At 49.7% G+C, this 20275-nt stretch overlaps 1 protein-coding gene across 1 annotated transcript in view; it reads right to left on the reverse strand.

Moving 5' to 3' along the window:
• Positions 1 to 20275, reverse strand: part of sptbn5 (spectrin, beta, non-erythrocytic 5) — a gene marked incomplete at both ends in the record, with an annotated part of 62145 nt that overhangs the window by 7046 nt on the left and 34824 nt on the right. Inside the window, 25 exons of the mRNA XM_084451285.1 lie at positions 646 to 756; positions 924 to 1031; positions 1895 to 2071; positions 2440 to 2629; positions 3111 to 3328; positions 3615 to 3770; positions 5456 to 5632; positions 5773 to 5977; positions 6209 to 6405; positions 7004 to 7216; positions 7357 to 7543; positions 8061 to 8149; positions 8566 to 8733; positions 8933 to 9070; positions 10205 to 10351; positions 11257 to 11347; positions 13692 to 13864; positions 14173 to 14250; positions 14423 to 14611; positions 15634 to 15796; positions 15932 to 16053; positions 16329 to 16442; positions 17624 to 17738; positions 19642 to 19760; positions 19921 to 20016. Of these exons, the coding sequence (XP_084307411.1) occupies positions 646 to 756; positions 924 to 1031; positions 1895 to 2071; positions 2440 to 2629; positions 3111 to 3328; positions 3615 to 3770; positions 5456 to 5632; positions 5773 to 5977; positions 6209 to 6405; positions 7004 to 7216; positions 7357 to 7543; positions 8061 to 8149; positions 8566 to 8733; positions 8933 to 9070; positions 10205 to 10351; positions 11257 to 11347; positions 13692 to 13864; positions 14173 to 14250; positions 14423 to 14611; positions 15634 to 15796; positions 15932 to 16053; positions 16329 to 16442; positions 17624 to 17738; positions 19642 to 19760; positions 19921 to 20016 (3741 nt within the window). The remainder of the gene's footprint in view (positions 1 to 645; positions 757 to 923; positions 1032 to 1894; positions 2072 to 2439; positions 2630 to 3110; positions 3329 to 3614; positions 3771 to 5455; positions 5633 to 5772; positions 5978 to 6208; positions 6406 to 7003; positions 7217 to 7356; positions 7544 to 8060; positions 8150 to 8565; positions 8734 to 8932; positions 9071 to 10204; positions 10352 to 11256; positions 11348 to 13691; positions 13865 to 14172; positions 14251 to 14422; positions 14612 to 15633; positions 15797 to 15931; positions 16054 to 16328; positions 16443 to 17623; positions 17739 to 19641; positions 19761 to 19920; positions 20017 to 20275) is intronic.

Here is a 20275-nt window from a genome sequence, read left to right on the forward strand (position 1 = left end):
TGGGGAGGTGGGAGGAGCAAACTGCTTCCTGAAAGGTGGAGGGGAGTTCTGAGGACTCGTCTCATCTGGTTGGCTGAGAGGTTGAGGACCGGGCATACGGCCTAACTCCCCATCTCTGAACGTGACCCTGGGCTTGGGGGGGGCGGGGGGTCTTCCTTGGAGGGGCCTCTGCTCCTCAGGGATCCGGCTGGGGGTGCTGGGGGAGGATGGAGGGGAGGGAAGGGCCAGGCTGGGGGAGGATGGAGGGGAGGGAGGGGCCAGGCTGAGGGTGCTGGGGCAGGATGGAGGGGAGGGAGGGGCCAGGCTGAGGGTGCTGGGGGAGGATGGAGGGGAGGGAGAGGGTTTAGGAGTGAAGCTGGGGTGTCGGGAGGAGGATAGGGGGTTCGCCGAGGGTGGACTGTGGTTGGTCCAGGCCCTAGGGGTGGGACTGGGGCTGGAGTTGGGGCTGTGACTGGGGCTAGGATTGGGGCTGTGAGGCGGGATGCTAAATGGGGGTAAAGTGGAGGAGGTGATGGCAGTGTCTCCTCTTTCTGGTCTCTCTCTCTCTGGTCTCTCTCTCTCTCCTCTCTCTGGTCTCTCTCTCTCTGCTCTCTCTGGTCTCCTGCCACTGCTAGTTGTGTGGGCCAGCGGTCTAGAGGAAGTGACATAGGGAGTTTTGGGATCAGAGGGCTTCCTCTTCAGGGAGGAGACTCTTTGAAGCTTCCTCCTGGAATCCATGTCGTCATCGCCATGGAGATCTAGCAGCCTCTGCTCACGCTGAGATGAAATGGAAGACAGAAGGGCTTAAGGTTAGGTTAGGGTCTTGTCGTGTGTATCTGGGTAGAGCCTGTAGGGCCTGGGGTCAAAGGTAACCTACCTGGGTTAGGGTCTTGTCGTGTGTATCTGGGTAGAGCCTGTAGGGCCTGGGGTCAAAGGTCACATACCTGGGTCCTCTTCTGCTGCAGGGTGGTGAAGCGGCCGCTCTGTGCCTGGATCATGGCCTCCAGGTCCTCCTGCTTCTTCATCAGCTCCAGGACGTCACACACCGAGTCCTGATGGCAGGCAGGAACAACGGCATGTGTGAAAAAGGGAGAGAGAGAGTGTGTGTGTGTGTATCTATGCACAAGTGTGCGTCCAGCTGAGTTGTCCCTTGGCTTGTGCTAACAGGGTGGAGGAACTACAGGTTTTAAAGACATCGGCTGCTTCCTGCATGATTTTCTGTCTAATTGTCCCCCACCCAGCAACGACGCCACAGTTGGTAATTTCAAATTCATAACCGTTTTCTAACTTGTCACTAATACAGTTTTTAAGCTACACAGATATATTATCTCTGGCATGTCTTTTATAATTGAAGTGTTCTTTGTAATGTATATTTTGTATCATTGTTATTGTTGTTGTGTTTTATTTTATAATGTGCCAAATAAATCAAATCAAATCACATCTCAAAATGTTCATCTGGTTCCATACTGTATCTATGGGTTACGTCCATTTTACATTTGTTTATACATACAGATGGGGGAGAAACTAAAGGAAAACCCTGAATAAATGAGTGGAGAAAGGCTCTTTATAACATTTGCCGTGTCACAATAAAGTTAGCACTCTCAGAATGATATTGCTCTTCTGTGCTTCATGGCCCTGTCCTATGGCATAGGCTATTTCATTTACAAACACGTTCAATAACTGGCCTTTTCGTTTAGTTCAATTAATTAATTCATTTAAAACATTACCGATTATCATTTCAGTTTTCTATTAAATCTGTCATGTGTCCAAAGCTCATCGCTCTAATAGGCTTTCGGTATATTGAGCCCTGCTCATACTGCCCATGACTGAGATGGGTGGAGGTGGCGCTAGGTCTGCTGTGCTCCTGGGGGCGAGGGGGGTGTGTGTGTGTGTGTGTGTGTGTGAGCAGCTGTACCCCATACTCCTCAGCCCTGAGCGTAGCCTCGTAGGTAGAGAGCCAGTGCTCAGCCTGCTCAAGCTCTCTCTCCAGCTGCAGGATCTCCATCTCCTCCTGGTACAGAACCCTGCGCTGCTCCCACGCCTGCTCCACCTGGACCTCCAGATCCTGCAGCTTCAACACACGCTGCTCCACCTGCACACAGCAGCCAATGACGGAGGAAGGAAGGAAGGAAAGAAAGAAAGAAAGAAAGAAAGAAAGAAAGAAAGAAAGAAAGAAGGGAGGGAGAGAGGAAGGAAGGAAGGAACGAAGGAAGGAGAAGGGAGGGAGGGAGGGAGGGAGGGAGGGAGGGAGGGAGGGAGGGAGGGAGGGAGGGAGAGAGAAAGAAAGAAAGAAAGAAAGAAAGAAAGAAAGAAAGAAAGAAAGAAAGAAAGAAAGAAAGAAAGAAAGAAAGAAAGAAGGGAAGGATGAATGAGTGAGTGAGTGAGTGAGTGAGTGAGTGAGTGAGTGAGTGAGTGAGTGAGTGAGTGAGTGTATTAATTGTTTCCTATAATGTTCTATACCTCTTGGCACATGAAGTTACCCTCCTCCACCAGTTGTCTGCCCTCGTCTTTCACAGCGTGTGATTTGTTGAGCTGCCTGTCAATCTGCACACGGTACTCCTCGTGCCTCTTGATTAGCTGCTCCAGGTCAGCCCCCTCCCCTCCTTGGCCCTCCCCTCTGACCAGGGACAGGGTCTCCTTCAGCCATGCCCTGGGGAACAAATCAAACAACCCCCCTTTGTACATAAGCTTCTGTTGTATTCAAGCCCTGAACATCAAATAAGACAGGCCTGAAAAGATAACAGCATTCTACAGATGATCAGATACGTCAGGCCTCTCTTGATAAAACAATTTGCCACTTCTGAATACTTGCTCGCTTCAGAATACTTCAGCATACTTCAGTATACTTCAGAATACTTGCTCGCTTCAGAATACTTCAGCATACTTCAGTATACTTCAGAATACTTGCTCGCTTCAGAATACTTCAGAATACTTCAGAATACTTGCTTGCTTCAGAATACTTCAGAATACTTGCTCGCTTCAGAATACTTCAGCATACTTCAGAATACTTCAGAATACTTGCTCGCTTCAGAATACTTCAGAATACTTCAGAATACTTGCTCGCTTCAGAATACTTCAGAATACTCGCTTGTTCAACAAAAAGACCCTGAGAGGCTCAGAGGGCCACCTACATAAGTTCGGCCCAGTCGGTGAGGTATCTCTGGACGGCCTCCGCCTGACCCAGCCTGGTCCTGCGCTGGCTGGCCTTGACCTGGAGACTGGCCCATCTGGCCTCCACCTCCTCCAGCCTCTCCCTCAGACCGGCCCCCACATGGGGGTGTCGCCTGGCCAGGGCCCTCCCCTCCTCCTGGGTCCTAGACACCTGACTCTCCATCACTGCCAGGTCCCTCTGATAGACACACACAGCCATTCATAGGTTTGTTGAGTCATTCTTTTTAGAGGATTGATCCAGGAGAGGAGTTATCCCTTTGAGGATACATTCCATCCATCCATCCATCCATCCATCCATCCATCCATCCATTCATCCATCCATCCATCCATCCATCCACCCACCCACTCACCCACCCACTCACTCACTCACTCACTCACTCACTCACTCACTCACTCACCATAATCTCTCCTGACTTCTGCTGCTTTGAAACCCAGCCCTGACCCCCTCCGTGCGCTGGCGTTACCTCCAGTCCCTCGTGCTGGCGTATGAGTGCCTGGATCTCCAGCAGGTCGCGCTCCTGCTCCTCCGAGTCCAGGACCACCTCCTTCTCGCTCATCCAGCCGCTCAGCTCCGCCACGTCGTGGTCGAACTGGTGCACGCTCCTCGCCGCACGCAAACTCTGTCAGACCAGGGGACATGCCCGGTCAACTCTGCTGGTCTACGGTGTATTTTAGACTGCAACGAATCTGCATTAGTTTAGGGTACAGTCACCGTATCTTATTGTGTTGATACCCTTGTGTTGATGTCCTTATTTCAAGTCATTGCAGAAGGCGGTTGTCGGTTGTAGTCACATGTATTTCAAGTACGTAGCCGCCCACTTGCTCAACGAAATCCAATTTTATAGGCTATACAACGTTCCGGCACATGACCTTCTTTGTTACGGCTCGCATGCCCTCGCCTCCACAACCGCCTCCCTCTCTCCCCTCTGGGCCCGCTGCGCGCTCGGGGCGTCCTACGCGCTCTACCGCACGTCGCATCGGCCCGGGCATACAACGCTCTGACTCTCCGGAGTTTCCCCCCACTGCCGGGCGTTCCCCGTCTCCGGCCAGCTCCGCGGACTCGGCAGTCTCCTCCCTCTCCGGTGACGAAGAGTCGGATCCCGACATGCCCAGCACATCGGCCCGTGCGCAAAGACAAGAACGGCGCGCTCGTCTCCGACGATGACGCGGGCGCGGCTCTACTCACCGGTTTCCAATTATCATCACCACACCTGTCCCTCGTTCTGCAATCACCTTCAACCTCTACAAGAACCTGGTCTACACTCCACTCATCGCCAGATCTTACCATAAACTCATGTGGTAAAGTATAGCCTAGCCTACAATCTCCTTACCCGTATTTTGTAGTGTTTTTTCCCGTTCCCCGTTTGTGATTACTCTCACTCACCCTGCCTCCCCTCCTCATCTCTCCAGTTCCTGCCTGACCCACGCCTGTACGATTACCCCGCTCCTGCCTGACCATCGCCTGTACGACAACCCCGCTCCTGCCTGACCATCGCCTGTACGACAACCCCGCTCCTGCCTGACCATCGCCTGTACGACAACCCCGCTCCTGCCTGACCATCGCCTGTACGACTACCACGCTCCTGCCTGACCATCGGCTGTACGACTACCACATCCCCCTTTGTGATTTTATTAAATCGCCCCTCCGGGCTTTACCGTTCCTTGCCTCCTCCTTTCCTGTTGCGCCTGGGTCCCAAACCGAACCCTAACATTCTTCAGGTATATGTCATGAAGGTCATGTCATGAAACATATAGCCTATCTAACTTTCATTGAGCAAGTGAAGACAGTGTGCGGTTGTTCCTGTTTCCTTATAGTATCTACTCCACCTACCCACCTGTCACTGAGATTTGATTCAGGTGTGCAAGAGACTTAATCAATTATCTAAAGTACTTGTAGCTGCATTAAATACAGTTGTCATCTTGAGCGAGTTAGTGTTCAGTCATCCAACCTCAGCTCTGGTGTTGAGGGTCAGTGTTGAGTCTCCTTCCTCAGCTCTGATGTTGATGGCTAGTGTTGAGTCTCCTACAGTACCTCAGCTCTGGTGTTGAGGGTCAGTGTTGAGTCTCCTACCTCAGGTCTGGTCTTGAGGGTCAGTGTTGAGTCTCCTACCTCAGCTCTGGTGTTGGTGGCTAGTGTTGAGTCTCTTACCTCAGCTCTGGTGTTGAGGGTCAGTGTTGAGTCTCCTACCTCAGCTCTGGTGTTGAGGGTTAGTGTTGAGTCTCCTACCTCAGCTCTGGTGTTGAGGGTCAGTGTTGAGTCTCCTACCTCAGCTCTGGTGTTGGTGGTCAGTCTTGAGTCTCCTACCTCAGCTCTGGTCTTGATGGCGTGGTCCAGGTCGTCCCAGAGTCTGGTTAGGGCTGCCTCTCTTCGCTGGCCCTGTCCAGACCTCAGCTGTCGGCCCAGCCGCAGCACCGAGGACAGCCGGCTCTGACCCAGGGTGGTCACCTCCACCACAAAGTCCTCAAACGTCTTTTGCAACAGCTTGGAGATGTTCCAGTACCGAGACATTAATAAATGAAAGAACAAATAAACAAAGGAATGAATGAACGAATGATTGAATGAGTGAAACGCAGTGTTTGATCAATGAATGAATGACGGAAAGCGTCAACCCTCCCTCCTACCTCAACATCCTCTAGGTCTTGTCCATAGTCTTCAGACTGGGCCACGACCTGCTGTGAGCTGAGCCAGGCATGGAGGTCCCCGGCCTCCCTCTCAAACACGTACAGGCTCAGCTGATCCTCCAGGGCCGCTCGCCGTGCCGCAGACAGGCGGAGCAGACCGCTGTAGCGCTCCAGCACGTCCGGCAAGCTCTGACTCACCAGGTGGCTGCAACAGCACAGCCAGAGAAGAACCCACTACAGGTGCTGAAAGGACTTAATCTGTGTGTGTGTGTGTGTGTGTGTGTGTGTGTGTGTGTGTGTGTGTGTGTGTGTGTGTGTGTGTGTGTGTGTGTGCGTGTGTGTGCGTGTGTGTGTGTGTGTGTGTGTGTGTGTGTGTGTGTGTGTGTGTGTGTGTGTGTGTAGGTGTGTGTGTGCGTGCGTGCGCGTGTGTGTGTACCTGTTGGGATGTCCACAGTGCTCCAGCTTGGCCCCGGTGTCCTGCAGGTCCTCCAACCTGTCTTTCTGGTGGTCCAGCTCCAGGTCCACAGAGTCCAGCTTCCTCAGGAGAGCCTCGGAGGCCTCCTCAGTCTTCCCATAGTCCCGGGACTCCAGCAGGGGCCTCTGCTCGTCCGTCCAGAGCTCCATCTCCGACACCTGCATGGAGAGACAGCAGAGGGGGAACAGGAAGTAGTGGTGGTGACTTCCTGCCTCAGCTGAGACTGCTGCTGTTTGTTCCTGTACCTCAGATACTACAGTTACACTGAGCACTGACAACAACCTGCCACAAATACTACAGTTAACACTTCTCCTTCTCCGGAAACCAATGGAGTTGTGACAAGTGACTCAGGTTCTCAGACAGGAAGAGGTTACAGCAGAATGCGTTCCAAATGGCGTACTTCCATACTATATAGTATGCCAAAAATTGATGTAGTATGTCCCAATACATAGTATTCCACATGCAGTATGGAGAAAATACCAGGATGTCCTACTACCTCTGGTCTTATTTTGCAGTATGCAAGCCAGCATGCTTTTCTGGCTATTCTGACCCAAAATCCTGTGCTCAGTGAAAATTATGTCAAATGTGCAAGTCGCGCCGGAGGCGTTTTGATGAATCCCAGCTGTGGATGAATGTCACTTCATGGACAGCGACAGATGTGTTCATACAGCTGTAGTACGTACTGGTAGTAAAATGTAGAAGTATGCGATTCGAAACTCAGCCAAGAAGTGGCAACGTCAGACAGGAAGTAGATACCTTGGACAGGAAGGTCTGTATCCTCAAGGCCTCCTGCAGAAGTCGTCCTTTGTTTTCCGACTCTCTCCTCAGGTCCTCGAAGATCCTCTTCAGCTCGGCTAGTCGCTCGCTGATCTCGTGGGACGCAAAGTGGCGCCCGCGGACCAGGTTCTGCCCCGCCTCCTGCACGGCATGGACCAGCGGCGTGCGGCTAGCCATCTCCTGCATCACAGCCTGTAGAGATGAGGAAGGAGTGACACTGTCAAATATAATGCTTTCAATGCTCTGACAATTTAAAAGCACCACTGATAATAGTCAGGACTGGGATTTCCTCTCTATGACAATGTGCATGTGCCAGAGCTGGCAGCCCTAACCTGGTGTTTCTGGACCATGGCCTGGGTACTGGGCAGCGAGGAGCCCCAGTCCCTGGACGAGACAGAGAGCAACTTGTCCTGGATCCACACCAGCTCCTCCTCCATGTCCCTGTAGAACTGGAACAGCAGCTGCCACGACTCCAGGGCCTCCCTGCGACTCTGTAGGGGCTCTGCCAGACCATTGTACCTGGAGGAGCCGCAGAGAGACGTAGAGATGTGTTTAAAGTCGCACTGAAACAGACGTTTGAGATCATCTAACTTCCGTAGTTTGACGTATTTCCGATGCAAACAAGCTATGAGGGTGGGACATATGTTTAGAGGAATTTGATTGGAACATTGACAAGTGGACGGGTTTTAAGAACTTCTGAGAAATTCGATAGAAGGATAGCGTTGATTGACGGGTGGATGTCGTGAGATTATTGGCCTAAAATCTAAGGTACCTGTTGTCGTCACTGCACGTGACCTACCGTTTTCCAGGAAGTAAGAAATTATATGCTTTGATATAAGATTACAACAAAAGTAGAATTTTGTAATTTTTTTGGCATACATCATTAAATAGGTGAACACTATGACTAATTATGTGAACCAAAATGACAGAATGCTTTTTTAATTTCAGTGCGACTTTAAGGTGTGAGTGGAGAGAAATAGGTAGATGGTAGGGCGTTCAGGGTCAGCCACAGTGCAGTGGTGTGTGTGTATTTCACCTGTTGATGGTCTCTCTGACTCTGTGCTGGATCTCTTCAGCCAGGAAGTTGCCCTGAGAGCTGAAGTCTGTAGCCGTGGTCACCAGACCCTAGATAATGTCAACATTTACGTTTTATTCCATACAATGACACAGTAAATCATAGCTAAAATTACAGCTCTACCCTTCCTACCTGTATTCTCACAAGGTGACAATCCACTACATTCTCCTCCTTCTACCTCCTTCCATCTACTTCTACCACCTCCCACCTCCTTCTACCTCCTCCCACCATCTCCCACCTCCTTCTGCCACCTCCCACCTCCTTTTCACCTCCCACCTCCTTTTTCCTCCTTCCACCTCCTTCTACGACCTCCCACCTCCTTCTACCTCCTCCCACCATCTCCCACCTCCTCCCACCTCCTTCTAAATCCTCCCTCCTTCTTCTACCTCCTCCCACCACCTACCTCCTTCTATCTCCTCCCACCTCCTTCTACCTCCTCCGACCTCTTCCTACACCTCCTCGTTACCTGAATCCTCTCCTGGTGTCCATCCACCACCTCCTCCAGTCCCTGCAGAGCCTTCAGCAGACGACAGACGGACTGCAGGTCTATTCCACAGTCATCATTGGTCAGCTCCTTCTCAACAGACCCCACCCACTGCTCCATGTCATCCAGGGAGCGCTGGAACTGTAACGCCTGGGCAGCACAAACCACATCTCTTATGGAAACATGGACAATTAAGAGTCTATAAAACAAAATGAAACATTCATATTTCCTTCTTGTGTGTGTGTGTGTGTGTGTGTGTCAGTGTATGTGTGTGTGTGTGTGTGTGTGTGTGTGTGTGTGTGTGTGTGTGTGTGTGTGTGTGTGTGTGTGTATGTGTGTGTCTGAGTACCTGATAGGCTTGCTGCAGGCGGGCTTTCTTCTCCTTGCAGTTTCCAAGGAGCTGATCCCAGGCATCTTGGAGATCCTTTATCCGGGGTCTGATCCTCCCAGAAGCATAGTGGCCTGCTGAGATCATCCTCTCACCCCCCTGCAGAAAAGAGACAGCATGTCCAAGCTGGCTGCATCTGCATTAAGGAACCTGTTGGTGCCTGTTGGTACCTCTCTAAAAAGTGAAAAGCACAGGGACCTAAAATGTAACCTTGTGGGACACCTTTAGTAGTATCAAGAAACTTGGAATGCATACCATTGGCAGTGATACACTGTGCTCTTTCCGACATATAAATATGGAACCAGTAACAAGCAGCCCGATGTAAGAGAGGACAGTCTGTGTAGCAACATCTTTACTATAATGACAGAAACAGGTTGCAAATTTGGCTAAACGTATAAAAAGCTGATTTGAATAAACTGTAAGTCCAATTGGTCCTGAAGCGCTTGAGGCCAAAATACCAGTCTTTTTTTTAAATACCAGTCTCTCCGCCATCTTGGAGTGGAAATCTTAGTATGGTGCATGGTGAATATCTCCCTATATGGTTTTCCTATAGGGTTTTCACAGCTAAGAGATCCACTTCAAAATGGCGGAGAGACCGGTATAAAAAATAAAAAAAATAAAAAATGGCCTCAATATTCAAGTGCTTATAACAAGAATCTAGTGACTTGAAACGGACTGGGAATGAAAAGGGAACTCCCATGTTGTGCCATGTCAGCGTATACTTTGCAGATAAAACAGTTTTTTGTTTTTTTTTCGCTGACCATTTTAAAACTCATCTTCTCATGAACACTTAACCTTCTCAAACAAACGTTCCTTTTTAATTGTTGTGAGTCTATTTCTGCAATAACTGCACTTATAGCTGTTTATTCTACTAACGTTAATGTTTACTGCTCATTGCCTCGGGAGACTGTTTTGCCATGGGAACCACTCAGGGGCTATGTTCTACTGGGGCGCAGAACAGCAGTCAGAACACAGTCCTTGATTGGCCCGGTCAGAGCGTAATTGGAGAGGAATCATTCGACAGTGGGGAGGTATAAAGTTGGTACAAACAGTGCTCTTTTTTTGTGCTGTTTCATTGTGGTCTGAGAGGAACATGATTTGCTCCCTGTACGTAGGTAAGCTACGTCGTCATGCAAATGTGGAATGGAATGCCAATAGAGTAGTGAACCATGCTAAAAACCATCAATACTCAAACTCAATGGGACTAACATGGTTAAATAAAAGTTAAACTACCTTGGTGAGTGCATCCACTTGGTTACTATTGGCCAGGATCTCAGCCTCGAAGCTCTGGTGCTTGGCCAGCTTGGCCTGCAGATTGATTGGGTCTCTCCAGCTCTCATCTAGAGCAACCACATTACGTTCATTCAGCCAGGAGCACACCTACAGGAAGCAAAGAGAGTTAGCAGGACAAGCCTACAGCCTACAGCTTTTGCTGTTCCTGCACCTCATATTGAGTGTAATATGATACAGGACATCAAACAATTGAATTACATATAATTATAGACCCCGGTATAGCGCCCTGCCAGGGACCATTTATTGTGCCATAGACTTTTTTCACTCGGTCTACATTACTGCATGTCCACTAGGCTGGCTTTGCAACCCTGATCACGTGATCTCTCTCCACGATAGATATTTTACCATGGTATTACCCTGTTATTACCGAGCTGTGATGTAAAATGGTACCAAAAGAGCTATTAAACACCTCAAGCTCTGAAATCTGTAAGTAGATGGGCACCCAGGTGGTGGGCTCTGATACATGTGTGATGGACAAACGCATGCGCTAACGTACAGGGGTTAATATAATGTACCCTCTCGATTTCACCAGGTGGTCAACAATGAACTGTGGCAAGCACCCCCTAGTGGTGGACTATGGTCCATATTTGACGGACAGACGAATGCACGAACACACAAACAAATTTACATACACAGGTCGATCAAAAGTCCCTTCCAACTAATAGATATAAATAGACAGAAATACTGAAATAGAATGAATGGAATGGTGAGTGATGTGAATAGAATGGTGAGTGATATGAATAGAATGGTGAGTGATGTGAATAGAATGGTGAGTGCTATGAATAGAATGATGAGTGATATGAATAAAATGGTGAGTGCTATGAATAGAATGGTGAGAGATGTGAATAGAATGTTGAGTGATATGAATAAAATGGTGAGTGCTATGAATAGTATGGTGAGAGATGTGAATAGAATGTTGAGTGATATGAATAAAATGGTGAGTGCTATGAATAGTATGGTGAGAGATGTGAATAGAATGTGGTCTCCTGTACCTCGTAGCTGCTGGCCAGGAACTTCTGCAGCTGCAGGGACTCCTCCAGAGCCTTCCTCCTGGCTTGACTCATCTCCAGCAGCCGGCCTTTCCTGGATAGAAACGTGGTCATGAGTGATAGGAGACTAGTGATGAAAATGGCTATTTTCAGAGAAATGTCTTGGTTTAACCTGATCCTGTTAGCTGTTTTTTTATTATTATGATGACCCCTGAATGTGGCTGTCGGCCGGAGTTTTCTGTAAGAAAAGTGTCTCCCTTCGCATAGACATACATCCCATCGGAGATAAGGGTGACATTCCATGGTTGGTACATTCTGTGGACAACACCAATTGTTGTGGTTAGAGATAGAGACCTGGGCGCCGAACCATCGGCCGGTTATCTCGGCTACAAGGCCGTAAGCTGCAGGAGAGACCAGACCAGTCTGATCAGGGAAGGGGGGGGTGGAATGCCCCCGAACCATAAGAACCTTGCTCGAGCTCAGATGCTTTGATTTGGAGCCAGTCAGCCACAGGCAGGCAAGCTGACATTAGACTGATGCCATCGTCTTTTGTATGCTATCACCTCCTGTAATAAACAGCTTTTGATTGTCGCTCAAATCCCGTGTTGGAGAGATTCATTTTTGGAATACACCTGGAAAAGGGACACTGGACTGTGTGGTATTGTGAGAGATTGGGTGCCGTCTTTTATTCAAACCAAAACACGACACAGAGCTGAATAAGGACAATAATAAAAGACAACAAAAGTCAACAATTGGTGCCGTGACCCGGATCGGACATCGAACCCTAACAAGTCCAAGACTGGTCGTCAGCCAAAGCAGACAGCTACAGCCACGGGAGACGCCTGGCAGTGCAGCTATGACCTGACCGACCCCAGACATCAAAACACACCCAACTGGGTGAGTGGGTTTGATATCCCGATCATAAAAACAAATCAGTAAATCTCAGTATACCACACATAGTCTCTCAACACGTAAAACAAACCAGTGCTGGATATGAATGTATGTAGCTACATGTCTGATGTTTGAAATGCCAAAGTATCGGTAAGGTGCTTGCATTGTCTTGTCTTGTCTTGTAAAGTACGTCTCTATGTATTTGTTGCCTCTGGGGACAAGTAGTATGCTCCAAACGAGGGCCTGTGAAAGATCAGGAGATACCATCCACGTGAAAGACGGGGGATGGTTGTATATGTTGCCTCTGGGGACAAGCAGTATTCTCCAAACGAGGGCCTGTGAAAGAACAGGGGATACAATCCACGTGAAAGACGGGGGATGGTTGTGCTTTTAGTTTTTTTTAAGGTAAACCTGTGCGGGACACGGGACCGAATTGCCTTTAAAAAGGGACCCGTGGGGTCGGAATAATTTTGTGATTTATGTTTATGTTCCATATGGAAGCAAAATGTGTATGTATGTATGCATGGCCCTAGAGATATATATATATTCTAGGGGAAGCGTTGTTGGTTAGGTCACTGTGATAAAACCATACAGTGTGTGACCCAAAACCTTATCTGAGTGCTGGAGCCATTCTTTCTTGCTCCCGACTCAGCCCCTCCCTTCAGATACAACAGAGTAAAAACTACAGTAAGCCAGTCGCTTGACTACCAGCGAGAGAGGGAGAGTAGGCTTAGGGAGGAGGAGATAGAACACCGTCAATGACGGGTCCGAGGTCTGTCTCATCTTACCAAAGTGAGCCCGTCCCGCTGCAGGGGGCAGGGCTGACAATGCCGTCAGATGAGGACAGAAATGACGAAAGGTTAGAGGAGGAGGAGGACACTGGACTGTGTGGTATTGTGAGAGATTGGGTGCCGTCTTTTATTGAAACCAAAACACAATGCAGAGCTGAATAAGGACAATAACAAAAGACTACGAAAGTCAACACAAGTATGGAGCATACCACACGCATGAGAAATGGTCAATGTATTTTAGATCACGAAGGCAACATGCCAATGAACTGTCATTGTGAAATCCTATTGAGATATAACATGAAACTAATGCAAATGCCTGGGGAGGAATGCTTCCATTCAGAGGAGTACAGGTATCGTCATCATTATCATTATCAACTGAGTACAATTTTGGAAACTTGATCCGTCACTACTAAACAGAGATTCCCAGAGAGTCTAATCTAAAGTGCGCCCGTTCTTCGCTGTGCAATGCCGTCTGCTCTGCTGCTGGCAGGGGCGGACTGGCCATCGGGAGCACCGGAATGGCCTGCCCCCCGTCAACAAATCGCGCAGCACCCCCCCCCCCCCCCCCCCCTGTCAACAAGTCACGCAGCACCCCCCTCCCGTCAACAAGTCGCGCAGCACCCCCCCCCCTCCCCCCCGTCAAAAAAACGAAACTGAAGGTGTTCCATCTCACCGCATCGGCTCGGCTCGTGGCCTGACTGGCCACTGACAGGAAATATTCACCCAGTCCGGCCCTAGCTGCTGGTGTCCGCCTACCTGTGGAGGAGGGCCGTGCTCTTGCTCCTGATGTTGTGGGCGTCCTGGTGCTTCTGCTGGAGGAGCAGCTGGGCAAGCCTGTCCACCTGCTCCAGCTGCTCCAGCTGGGCCTCCAGGGTGGTCTCAAACAACACCTGCTTCCTCTGCAGGGTCTCCACATCAGACAGGGAGCTCTACACACACACACACACAAACACACACACATGCGCACGCACACACACACAGACACACACACACACACATGCGTGCAGACACACACACACACACACATGCACGACACGTACAGTGCAAACACACACACACATGCACGTACGCACACACACACACACACACACACACACACAGGTAAGCCAATCAGACGGGCCGACCAATCACGCAACAACCAATAAAACAGCAGGCAACTGCCACCAGTATATAACAGCAGCCAATTACACAGGAACTAATTGCACAGCAACCAATGGGAGTTAGTCAGAGTTCCTACCCCCAGGTCCTCATTGGCCAGGAAGGCCTCCTTGTTGTTCAGCCAGCTCTCGCTCTGCTCCACGTAGCCTAGGAACACCTAGAGACAGAAACTCAGGTCACAAAACTGCTAGTCAGCAGACATACCTACTACAGTCAAAAAAGCTTTGTGTGTGTGTGTGTGTGTGTGTGTGTGTGTGTGTGTGTGTGTGTGTGTGTGTGTGTGTGTGTGTGTGTGTGTGTATGTGTGTGTGTGTGTGTGTGTGTGTGACCTGCATTCCCAAGGCTTGGTCCAGGGTCTTCTTCCTCTTCTGCCAGGCCTGGTTGAGCCCAGCCTTGGCTTCCTCCAGCCTGGTCAGAGACTCCTTGATCTCAGCGGAGGAGCTGTGCCTGGACCTCACCAGACTCTGGCCAAAGTCCCTCACCGAGTCGATACGCTCTCCACGCGCATCCATTTCTGTCTACAAACCCACACACACCTCATCAGAAAAACCATCTCAGGCTTAAAGGTGCAGTGTGTGATTTTGGCGGCATCTGGTGGTGACATTGCAGATTGCAACCAACTGAATACAATGACATGGTGCAACATGGTGGCCTGGACCTGCTTCCTGTATAGATATAGGGCTCATTATAAGGTTACAAAAAAATAATGATTCTTATTTGAATAGGATTATAGACTTATTAAACATACTTATGAATATTACATTCCATTTCTGCCAAGTCTATACAAAATTCTGCCACAAAACTATACACACCACACCTTTAAATAACTACATGTACAGTATACTGTTTTACATACTGTAGGGATGAATCTGAGGTAGTTTATGTGCAGTTATCAATATAAACAATTTGCCTCCTTATTAGATCTTATATGGAAAGATTTGAAGAACTTCATTTGAAGTTTCTTTGCTGGGCATGACTGTATGACCTGAGATGTCCCAGTCGTTAGTACCCTCCAGTCTGGGTTCTCCACTAAGAGTCTATGGCCTGCGATGTCCCAGTCATTAGTACCTTCCAGTCTGGGTTCTCCACTAAGAGTCTATGACCTGCGATGTCCCAGTCGTTAGTACCTTCCAGTCTGGGTTCTCCATTAAGAGTCTATGGCCTGCGATGTCCCAGTCATTAGTACCTTCCAGTCTGGGTTCTCCACTAAGAGTCTATGACCTGCGATGTCCCAGTCGTTAGTACCTTCCAGTCTGGGTTCTCCACTAAGAGTCTATGGCCTGAGATGTCCCAGTCGTTAGAACCTTCCAGTCTGGGTTCTCCACTAAGAGTCTATGGCCTGCGATGTCCCAGTCGTTAGTACCTTCCAGTCTGAGTTCTCCACTAAGGGTCTATGGCCTGCGATGTCCCCGTCGTTAGTACCTTCCAGTCTGGGTTCTCCACTAAGAGTCTATGGCCTGCGATGTCCCAGTCGTTAGTACCTTCCAGTCTGGGTTCTCCACTAAGAGTCTATGACCTGCGATGTCCCAGTCGTTAGTACCTTCCAGTCTTGATGCTCCACTATAAGTCTCTCCGCCTCAGCCTTGCTCTTGGGCAGACCTTTCTCTCCCATCTCTGCACTCTGCTTCACACTCCAGTCCAGCAGGAGGCGCTGGTTAGCCTTGAACAGCTGCAGCTGGTGAGACTCCTGCAGCCTCTCCTTCCTGAAACAATACTTGTATTACTATGGTCACACTGAGGCCACAGAGTGGTGTTGTAAAATCCTATCTGACGGGTGATGTTATGGAAGGTGAAGGGTTAGGCGTTTGGGGAGTGCTCAATCTTACAGTCATATCTACCTGAGTTTCACCTCCTTCCCCAGCTCCACAAGGGCAGTCTTCACCTCCTTCTGCTTCTTACTCAGCTTGTCAGCAAGCACAGCCTTGGCCCTCAGACAGTCTGAAGCCTCCTTATCTAGTGCCTGGTTAAAAGATGGTTCAACAGTAGAGAACATTTCTGTTATCATTTGTGTTTCATACTGATTCACTCAGTGCATTTGCTGCTGTTTCAGGGCCAATGTATAAAAAGATGGTTCAGTGACAACGCTCATGTCTGACGAGCTGGCCTGAGACCTAACCGCTTCAATCAACTCCCATTAACAAATACCCAGATTTCAGTTTGTAAGGTTAACACAGTCGTATAGTAGTAGGAGTGGGAAACCTGGGTTTGATATCGGTCGTCCCTAGCAGCCCTCACCTTGCCCCTCTCCTGAATGACCCCAGCCTCCCTCTCCATCTCCTCGTGGCGTCTGATCAGGTTCTCAACACTCTCCACGTTCCAGCCACAGTCCTGGCCCTGCAGCAGGTTCATCTGCAGCACACACCACCAGCGAAGAAGAATGAACGGATTAATACGAATGTGAATATGCTTCCTGACAAAGATACCTTCCTAGAACCAGGTCTAGGCTGGTTGGGGGTAGCCCTGGTCCAGGTCGGTATACTATTTAGGGCGCTACCCCGGTATAGCGCCCTGCCAGGGACCATTCATTGCGCCATAGACTTTTTTCACACGGTCTACATTACTTCATGTGCACTAGGCTGGCTTTGCAAACCTATGTACTAATGTATAAAGGCTCCCACAGAGTCAGGCGTACTGTGAGCGGACCAGACTCCGCGCGGCCTGTCCGCAGTCGTTTGAGGTTCCATAGTCGAGCGTACCACCGCATACCAATTACCTACATTTCTCATGCCAGTTTACTACATTTCCCACAATCCTTGGAGGCTGTTTACACTTTCTGTCATGGCGTCGTCCACCGACGATGAGGAGGAATTGCTCTGTATTATGGCTATGCGGGGGAAAAAACAGAGAAGGTGGTATGTAACGAAACAAGGGATGAGGAAGGGGAGTTCATCATGTTGGTGAGGGACATGCGAAGTATTGATGAAGAGAAACATTTTAGTTCTACTTCCGAATGAACAGTCAAAAGTTTGACGACCTGGTAGGGCGCCTAGCCCCATTCCTTCTGCACCTTGGTAATCATCGCTCACCGGTCAATGCTGCACAAAGACTGGCCATCACATTGAGGGTTCTTGCCACTGGTTGCTCCGACTAGTGTGTTTCAGCCAGTTATCGACTCGGCACATCAACGTTGTCACATTTAATGCAGGTCGATGTGAACAAACACGCCGAGCAGCCTTTTCTGTGACACCGGTGTGCGACGCAGACGTCCGTGCGTTTGAAATTTTGAGCTTTGCACGGACGTACCCTGCGGACGTCCGCTTTGAGTCCGCGCGGACCTCTGCGGAGTCCATTCCGCGTACGTTCCACCCGACTCTGTGGGAGCCTTAAGGCATGTCTGAGTTTGTCTAACAATAGAAGGACATTGGTTACATTTATATGTGTATACGTTGGAGATAATATGAATTACTTTATTCCCTGCCATCATCGCAACAGTACCAGACCAGAATAGAGATTGGTATATAAAGGCACAGATGCTTTACATGTTCCAGTGACCACGGTTTAAAACAGATAAAACCCATCGTAGTTCCTACCTTCTCGTTGGCTCTTTCCCTGACTTCATCCATCTCTCTGATGAGGGAGTGGATCTCCAGCGCCCCCTCCAGTTTCTTCTTGTAACTACTCAGGTTGCCATGGAACTTGCTCCACCTGAAAGAGAGAGTGGTGAAATAGAGTGATAAAACAATGAGGGGCGAGATGGCTAAAGGTTTAGTCTGGTCTGGTGGGTAGAAGGTCTGGTCTGGTCTGGTCTGGTGGGTAGAAGGTTAGGTCTGGTCTGGTCTGGTGGGTAGAAGGTCTTGTCTGGTGGGTAGAAGGTCTGGTCTGGTGGGTAGAAGGTTTGGTCTGGTCTGGTCTGGTCTGGTCTGGTCTGGTCTGGTCTGGTCTGGTCTGGTCTGGTCTGGTCTGGTCTGGTCTGGTGGGTAGAAGGTCTAGTCTAGTGGGTAGAAGGTTAGGTCTGGTCTGGTCTGGTGGTTAGAAGGTCTGGTCTGGTGGGTAGAAGGTTAGGTCTGGTCTGGTGGTTAGAAGGTCTGGTCTGGTGGGTAGAAGGTTAGGTCTGGTCTGGTGGTTATGAGGTCTGGTCTGGTGGGTAGAAGGTAAGGTCTGGTCTGGTCTGGTGGTTAGAAGGTCTGGTCTGGTGGGTAGAAGGTTAGGTCTGGTCTGGTCTGGTGGTTAGAAGGTCTGGTCTGGTGGGTAGAAGGTTAGGTCTGGTCTGGTGGGTATGAGGTCTGGTCTGGTGGGTAGAAGGTAAGGTCTGGTCTGGTCTGGTCTGGTGGGTAGAAGGTCTGGTCTGGTGGTTATAAGGTTAGGTCTGATCTGATCTGGTCCGGTCTTGTCTGGTGGGTAGAAGGTTAGGTCTGGTCTGGTGGGTAGAAGGTTTGGTCTGGTCTGGTGGGTAGAAGGTTAGGTCTGGTCTGGTCTGGTAGGTAGAAGGTTAGGTCTGGTCTGGTCTGGTCTGGTGGTTAGAAGGTCTGGTCTGGTGGGTAGAAGGTTTGGTCTGGTCTGGTGGGTAGAAGGTTAGGTCTGGTCTGGACTGGTGGGTAGAAGGTTAGGTCTGGTCTGGTCTGGTGGGTAGAAGGTTAGGTCTGGTCTGGTCTGGTCTGGTGGGTAGAAGGTTAGGTCTGGTCTGGTCTGGTGGGTAGAAGGTTAGGTCTTGTCTGGTCTGGTGGGTAGAAGGTCTGGTCTGGTGGGTAGAAGGTTAGGTCTGGTCTGGTGGTTAGAAGGTTTGGTCTGGTCTGGTCTGGTCTGGTGGGTAGAAGGTTAGGTCTGGTCTGGTCTGGTCTGGTGGGTAGAAGGTTAGGTCTGGTCTGGTCTGGTGGGTAGAAGGTTAGGTCTGGTCTGGTCTGGTGGGTAGAAGGTTAGGTCTTGTCTGGTCTGGTCTGGTGGGTAGAAGGTCTGGTCTGGTGGGTAGAAGGTTAGGTCTGGTCTGGTCTGGTGGGTAGAAGGTTAGGTCTGGTCTGGTCTGGTCTGGTCTGGTCTGGTCTGGTCTGGTCTGGTGGTTAGAAGGTCTGGTCTGGTGGGTAGAAGGTTAGGTCTGGTCTGGTCTGGTGGTTAGAAGGTTTGGTCTGGTCTGGTCTGGTGGGTAGAAGGTTATGTCTGGTCTGGTCTGGTCTGGTGGGTAGAAGGTTAGGTCTGGTCTGGTGGTTAAAAGGTTAGGTCTGGTCTGGTGGTTAGAAGGTCTGGTCTGGTGGTTAGAAGGTTAGGTCTGATCTGGTCTGGTCTGGTCTTGTCTGGTGGGTAGAAGGTTAGGTCTGGTCTGGTGGGTAGAAGGTTAGGTCTGGTGGTTTGAAGGTCGGGTCTGGTGGTTTGAAGGTTAGGTCTGGTCTGGTGGTTTGAAGGTTAGGTCTGGTGGTTTGAAGGTTATGTCTGGTGGTTTGAAGGTTAGGTCTGGTGGTATAGTATGCCTGTTGCTGAGCTGTTGTCTCCTCTCTTGTTGATTATCTACTGTAGGTTGACATGTACTTGTCTTTGAGTTGCCGCCTCTTTTGTTTGATGGTAGCCAGTTCCTCACTGTTCTGTTCTGTATGTATAGTATGGTAGTGGTTATATCTACCGGTCATTGAGTTGCTGCCTCCTCTTTTTGATGGTGGCCAGCTCCTCGCTGTTCTGTCTCTCCAGCCGGGCTGCCAGACTGTTGATGGCCTTGATGTGTGCATCGTCCACCGTCACCTCCTGGGGTCAAACAACTCTCACATCAGTGACAAGGTTGAAAACATGATTATTATCAATTGTTGAAGCAACATATGACATCGAGGATTAGTGTTACTCCTGGTCAAGAAAGCCCTTCTCCCTCTATGAACACTCAAGCAGTGGATAGTGGATATCTTCTCACCCCGGATCCTGATCCTCGGAACTCGTTGAGTTTCTTCCGCAGCTGGAGTCCATGTTCATAGTCTACTCCCACATCCCCTACGTTGATCATCACCTCCTAGAACACACCACAGAAAACAGAGATGAGGAGTTAGCTTCCATCCATCCATCCATCCATCCATCCACCCATCCTTCAACCCACCCACCCACCCACCGTTCCATCCATCCATCCATCCACCCACCCACCCACCCTTCCATCCATCCATCCATCCATCCATCCATCATCCACCATCCACCATCCATTCATCCATCATATATCCATCCATCCATCCATCCATCCATCCATCCATCCACCCTTCTATCCATCCATCCATCCA

The sequence above is a fragment of the Borostomias antarcticus genome (genome assembly GCF_949987555.1).
Source record: "Borostomias antarcticus genome assembly, chromosome: 16".
In the NCBI taxonomy this organism is placed as follows: Eukaryota; Metazoa; Chordata; class Actinopteri; order Stomiiformes; family Stomiidae; genus Borostomias; species Borostomias antarcticus.